This window comes from Neophocaena asiaeorientalis, unplaced genomic scaffold (assembly GCF_003031525.2).
Source record: "Neophocaena asiaeorientalis asiaeorientalis breed wild unplaced genomic scaffold, Neophocaena_asiaeorientalis_V1.1 scaffold134, whole genome shotgun sequence".
Lineage (NCBI taxonomy): Eukaryota > Metazoa > Chordata > Mammalia > Artiodactyla > Phocoenidae > Neophocaena > Neophocaena asiaeorientalis.
The window spans coordinates 32,071,842-32,079,006 of record NW_020185339.1 but is presented as its reverse complement, the minus strand read 5'-3'; the positions used below and the strand labels follow the sequence as shown (position 1 = coordinate 32,079,006).

General features: G+C 40.7%; 1 protein-coding gene across 2 annotated transcripts in view; it reads left to right on the top strand.

The window, feature by feature from the left end:
* Positions 1 to 7,165, top strand: part of ANO6 (anoctamin 6) — a 207,029-nt gene that overhangs the window by 180,660 nt on the left and 19,204 nt on the right. For both annotated transcript variants that reach the window (XM_024736791.1, XM_024736790.1), the window contains one exon: positions 415 to 545. In XM_024736791.1, coding sequence (XP_024592559.1) covers positions 415 to 545 — 131 coding nt within the window. The remainder of the gene's footprint in view (positions 1 to 414; positions 546 to 7,165) is intronic.

The following is a 7,165-nucleotide window of genomic DNA, read 5'->3' as shown; positions in this document are numbered from 1 at the left end:
CCAACAGACTTATTTTCCTCTTAGCCCCGGACCACACTGGCCTCCATGCTTTGTTTATTTTCTCTGGTGATTTTCAGTCTGGAAAGACCATCTTCGATAATAGCAGCGAAATGGAAAAAAAAAAAACTAAAGTTAATCAAATGAGGGAAAGTATCTTTTAAAAATTAAAATGCCCGCATGAAAAGGAGGTAGGAGGAAAAATCATAGTAGTTACAATTTGGATAAAGCCAGGTATGTAGTCAATACTATTTTTCAAAATATTTTGGGGTAGGGAGGCAGAAAAAAAAAGAAATTGAGCCTGAAAACAAGAAATTAAATTCTTGGGAAGATGATGTGTTCAGCTCGAAACATCAGTAATACTTTTATGCCCTTGGTCTGACAATATTCTGATTGATAATTTGATCTTTTTGGCAGCTGGGTCATGAATCTAATTGGACGGTGTCGCACAGTTTCGGGAGCAGAAAAGAAAGCCCCACGATGGGAACAGGACTACCATCTGCAGCCCATGGGCAGACTGGGATTATTTTATGAATACCTTGAAATGAGTAAGTCGCTAATGAGATTTTGGGTGATATGAATTATACTGGAACATGTTTTGGATCCCCAAAGCATCGATTATAGAGCCAGATAATTATCTAGCCTATTGAAATGAAGAGGAGTCTGTTTTTCTCCACTAGATAAAATTATACAATCAGGCTTTCAAATAAGGTGACTGTGTGTATCTTTGTCAACATTTATGTTGTGCAAAGCTGAAGATTTATTACCCAGCAATGAAATGGAATATTCATCGAGGTATGTCTTCACCATTGATTGTTGGAGGATTCTAACCATGTTGTCTAAGAATGAACTCAGAGCTATTATTAGATGTGACTCAGCCTGGGCTGGAGTCCATGCAGCACAGCTGCTGGCCAATACCCTTCTGAACAGTTGTATAAGCGAGCTTGTGCAGAAAGCCTGTGGGAGCAAGGGTCACAGGGTCCCCCCCCACCCTCCACATCTCACACTTGCCTTTGACATTATATCTATGTCTTCTGGCCAGTGGTTTCTGCCTGGCTCCTTGAATGACCTCAGGGCAAATCACTGGCTTGAATTCGGAACTATTTTGCTGGCCCGGAATTAAGATTTAGCACAGGTCTCCTCCTTCTCGAATGTCTTTGTGCATTTCTGTATTTACTTGGGCTCTGTTTCTCTTCAGTTGAACTTGATTTTGAGCTCTCAGTTGCCTTTAAATGGATGCATCTCAAAATAGATTTCCATAGGAAACACCATCTTTTCTATTATGCATGACACACTTTTATCTAATAGAAGGCTAACAATAGACATGTTTTGTATCTGTGCCCTTTCAGCTCACCACTGTGTTGAATTACAGTTTTTTAAGCTTAGGAGAACAGGAAAGGATTTTGACAGGCTTTGCATTTATGCATGGGGGTTTGTGTATTTGTAGAGACACCCCTTTGTGGTTCCTGTTTGTCAGTCTGCAGATAGAGGGAGGTTTTTATTAAATCACATTCTATATACAAAATAATTGCTTTTAAAAATATACATTATACATGGAAACGCACCTGCTTCCTTCAGTGAGTGAAAGGTTCATTTTGTAGCTTCTTCAGTCAACAATGCTTTGCGCCGGGAGTCTGATTTGAATTTCATTTTTGCTTTTGTTATGTTTCGTGACCAGGTTCCATTAAGTAAATAATGTAGAAGCTATGTTTATTTATTTATTCTGTTTATTTTTAAAAGAACTACAAGACAATTACCTGTTATTCCAAAATGAGACACAACTGTAAATATTTCTTATTGGAGCTATTATCAGCATTAATAATAACAGCATTCTATGGCAGAATATCATTTGTTATTTTAACACACAGAAAAACTTGGAAAAGTTATTTTTTCTGTAGTTAGTCAAATAAATGGTATTGAAAGGAAAAGTTATATGGTCATGCTTTGGGGAGAAATTGATAGGACTTGTAGAATTTCATAGTCTCATTAAAATAATTACCAACTAAATAATTTGGCCTCACATGGATGGACCTAGAGATTATCAGACTAAGTGAAATAAGTCAGACGGAGAAAGACAAATATCATGTGATATCACTTATATGTAGAATCTAGAAAGATGATACAAATGAACTTACTTACAACGCAGAAATAGACTCACAGACATAGAAAACAAAATTATTGTTACCAAAGAGGAAAGGGGGGGGAAGGATAAATTAGGAGTTTGGGATTAACAGATCCATACTATTGATACTTTATATAAAATAAACAACAAGGTCCTACTCTTTAGCACAGGGAACTATATTTAAAAATCATAATAATAGAATAATTCAGCCTCACACTACCCTATAAGAAAGGATGGAATAACAGTGGTTATAGAGAGATTAAAAATTTTTTTTTCTTTTCCATCCTGGTTTATTACAGGATATTGAATATAGTTCCTGTGCTATACAGTAGGACCTTGTTGTTTATCTATTTTATATATAATAGTTTTTATCTGCTAATCCCAAACTCCTAATTTATCCCTCCCCCAGTTTTTTAGATTTATTAAATTGTTTTCCTATTATCTAAATAATCCTTAATGAATTAGAAAAATCAGTCAGTTTCTGAGAGTAGGCAGTCTGTTATTCTGTATTCAACACCAGAGTGAAATCTATGTTTTTGTTCTTTTGGTTTGTGGGAGATAGAATTTCCAAATGCCTTTTGAATTATTTTTGTTCCTCTAAAATAAACATAGAGTGCCTTTGGGGGTGAGCTCAGCCCCACAGTTTCCTCCTTCCGATTTTCCCCGTATTCGTTAATGACAGCACCATCTACCTTTTTAATTCTGCATCTTGGCTACTGAAGGGAAACGTCTTCTGACAGACAGCACTGGAGCCTTCCACCCTTGCATAGTTAGGCCTTGCGCCCAGCCACCAGCTCTGGTCCCCTCTGCCCCGTGCAGGGAACTCCAACTCCCCTCTGCCTGAAAACCCTTTCCCTTCTTTTCTACCTGGAAGAGTTCCTACCTAGCCTCAGCAGGAGCCCTCAACTTTCCACACAGAGTTTCTGCTCTCTTCTCTAGGCATCAATAGCACTTGACTCTTGTCTTGATGGTATGTGTGTGCATGCCTGTCTCCCTGGCTAGACTGGTCCTGTTGGAAGTTAGCACTCAGGCCTGTACATCTTTCAGTCCTCAGCTGGGACACCCCTGCCTGGACCCTCATAAATATTTAAGTGACTTGAGCTTGGAGTCCCAACACACCCAAATACAACTGTTGGTTGAGTTTACAGTGGCATTGCCCCAGCGGCCCCTGCCAGGTTCTGTAGGGGCTTATGTGTTTTGAGTGAAATTTCTTTATTTTGTTTAGTGAATTCCCCACCATCCTTTGAGATTATTAGAGTAAGCCTGGGTTGTTAACCAGAATTGCCTCCCCAGGTGTATGGTCCTGACTTCTGAGAACTTAGACTTGGGACCTAAGAGAAATAGTCTGTCAGTCTTAAAATCTGAAAAGCCGCAGGATACCGTTTTGTACGTAGAGCACCGTACAGCACAAACACCAGTCTCTCGAGAACTTGAGGATGCCTTCCCAGTGGGGGGGTGCTACAGATGAAATGCAGTAAAGTGATGAAGTGGGCCCTGCTTGTCTCTGGTACTGCCTCTTTCACCCTTGCATGTTCACTTGATCTTACCTTCATATATAATTTTCTCCATTTAATTTACTGTAATTAATACCACTTGTTCTTCAACATCTCCTTGCACCTACCCCTCTCTTTCCCTCTCTCTCCAGTGCTACACCCTCCCAGGCCTCCTCCGCACTCTCTCTCCAGGACCAGGCCTGTCTTCCCCCACTCCCCCATCTCTGCTCTGTTTCTTCCCACCACCTGCACTGACATTTCCTCATCTTTGCAGGATGAACTTTCCAAACTGGCAACTAGGTGACTGGCGAGGATTTGTAGGCCTCTCATCTCTTTACTCATTTATTCATTCATCCATCTAACAACGATTGAGCAACTGCTTTGCCAAACAGTGTATCAATTGCTGGGAATACCAAGAAAAGTTAAGACTTGGTGTCTGGCCTCCCAGGGCCAAGCAATGGATGGTGAGTACTTGGTGGATTGCTAAGCAGGTGAACACAAATCAGACTTCCTAGAGCAGGTGATATTTAAACTGGATTTTGAAGGGTGAATGGAAGGTAGCTATCTAAAGTGTGATAGAGGTAATGGACATTTCACGCAGAGAGATGGGTGCAATTTCAAGTACAAGGGCATGGAACAGCTTGGCCAGTTCAGAGAGTGGCAAGTAAACAAAGTATGGCTAGAACAAAGGATCCGTAGGGGGGAATATCAGGTAAGCAAGGGCTGTATCATGATGGGTCTTGTGTGCTTAACCAGGAGACTTGAACTTATCCTTAAAGAAACAGGGATACTTTGGAATATTTGTAAGCAAGAGAATTGCATAGTGTTTATGTCCAAGAAGATCAGATTATTCTGGTAGCAGAATGAAGATAATATTTTGGGTGGGGCCTGCATTTGGTGGGGAGAGGATATTTCAGGGGGCTACACCAGGTAACCCACACAACAAGTGGTAAGCACCTATATAGAGGCTGTGGGCTGAGGAAAAGGAGACAGATTTGATAAGTGTTCAAGAGATGACTAGTATGGCAGGTAAGGAATAGAATTGTTAAGATAACTTCTAGGAGAGTGAATATGCAGGGTGGAATGTAAGGAGAGGAGTTGGTTTTGAAGAAATGGTTCTGTGTTGGATATTTTGAGTGTGAGGTGTCTATGAGACATCTGAGGGGCGATGTCTGTTATTAAGTTGGATCTCCCGAAACTCAGAGGAGCTGCGGGTGAGACCATGTGGGTGATTCGGGCATGCTAGGCAGAGAGTTGATGATGAAGCCCTGAGGAAAGGGGCGTTTAAAGGGTAAATGGGAGAAGAAAAATCCCCAAAGAGAAAGGAGAATAGCAGAACAGTTGAGAGAAAACTAGCAGAGAAGGCTATCAACTTGCTTGAAAGGGATTCGAATATTGACTAAAGGAGCATAATGCAAAGGGGTAGGGGGAGGCAAAAAAGCAAGAGCTAATAAAGTCCCCTTAATGGCCGGGACTGTGGGAAAAAATACAAGAAGCACTATAGTTAGATATCTTTAAAAATTTATATCTGTGTGTGTGTGTACACACACACTTCTACCTTGGCTTTTTAAAACTAAGTAAACAGAAATCAAGGGGGAAAAACATTCCACAGAGAGGAAAATATTTGGCCATATCAAAAGCTGCCGGGGAGGGTGGGGGCGGGGGGGGGGAAGCTGCCTAGTAGTCAAATAAACAAGGACTGAAAAGTACATTTGGCTTTGGCGTGTGCAGCCACCAACAGAGTTAGCAAGACGAGTTTCAGTGCAGTGGTGAGGGCCACAGAGGATGCAGAGCTTTGAGTGACGGAGAAATCATCAACGCAGGTACTTCTTTGAGAAACTTGACTTTAAAGTGAAGAAGAAAGCATAGAAAGTATCAGAGAGCAATTCAGGGTCATGAGAAAGTTTCAGGCAAGGGTTGTTTTTGTTTTCACGATGGCTGTCTTTTGCCTTGCTGAGCTGATAGGCCTTTGTTTTTGTTCTTGGTTTCAACAGTTGTTTAGAAAGTTCTTCTCACTTGAATATCAGAGCAGATTATACCATGCTGGTTTTTTTCTGGTGCTTTAATTAAAAATGTTTAATGCATCGAATTTATTTTGATATCAGAAGTGAGGACTCCATACCAGTTCTTCTGATGGTTTAGCTAATTACTCCATTACTTGAATCCACTGATTTGAAACATCATTTTTATAATATACTAAAATCCCATGAATATCTGCATCTGTTCTTGAAATCTATTTAATTCATACTATCTGTTAATGCACTAGTTCTGAACTGTTACCATAGCAATATAATACACATTAATATGTCTTAGAGCTGGTCCCATTTTATCCTTTTTCAGAAATATCCCTAACACTGTCACTTTAAACATCCCTCCTCATTATTTCACTTGTATACTTGTATATATTTCTTGAAGAACTTTAGCATCACCTTTCAGCTTTTTTTTCTTAAATCCATTTGGGATTATTAACTAAATTTGCATTCAAATTCTAAGCTTTATTTTGGAGAAAAAAATCTGACATGTCCCCAAACTTGAGTCTTCCCAATTAACAGTATGGTGCATCCATTCATTCATCATTATTTGTTGTTCTTTATTTTTTTAAGTCAATTATCATAACCATCTTAACATTTCTCACTAATTTATTTCTAAACAGTCTGTGCCTTTGTTGTCTTTATGAAAGGTATCTTTTCTCCTCTGGATTTTTAACTGGCTTTACTGCTAATAAAGTCCTAATTTCTGGCTTCTCTTCAATAGTGAGGAGATCTGGCAGCACTGGGCCCTCGTTCCAATATGGTGCCCCTGAGCAGTTCCTTCCATTAGGACATCCACTTGCCAGTTTGCCAGTTACTGTACCCATTCCACACATTTCTGTTACCTGCCTGGCCCCTGGAGGTGGAGGACTTCATTTAGGGTTGGGTGGGTCATGGACACAGATGTTGACATCACTGCTCGGTGACATACTGCTGACTCTATAAGGTCACGAACTCTGGTCCTTGTCTGTGTGATTTCCCTGAATACAGCGGCTCCTGCCTGGCCTGTAGACCGGCCAGATCTTTCCAACCCTGACTGCTTTTCTGCGACACTTTCTGGCCTCTCATATCAGAAGCGATTGCCAGCTTCTCCTACCCAGCCACCGCCTCCAGAGTCTTGCCCTTCCTGGCCAGAGTGATCCCTGCTGCTTGGCTGAGCAATAGCCCTAAAGGGCCTGTAAATTTTCCTCTGAGCCACTGTCTTAGTTACATCCCTATGCTAGTTCACTCGAAAGGTCTGCCAGTTAGGAGAGAAGGGTGTGAAACTTTTTTAGATCTCTGGCCTTATCATAGCTAACCCTACCTTCCCGTGGTACAGCTTCCCCCAGATCTCTGCTGCCCCATCTATAGCGAAGCCACGTAAATTACAAAGGGAAAGAACTTCTAAGCCACCACCCCAATTTTGACTTACGGTGACCGCATAGACTGCAACAATATCAAAATAAAAGTTCCTGAGAAAGGATTATATTTTGACTTACTAAGACACCTACTGCATACATTTCCATGATTTGTAATAATATACC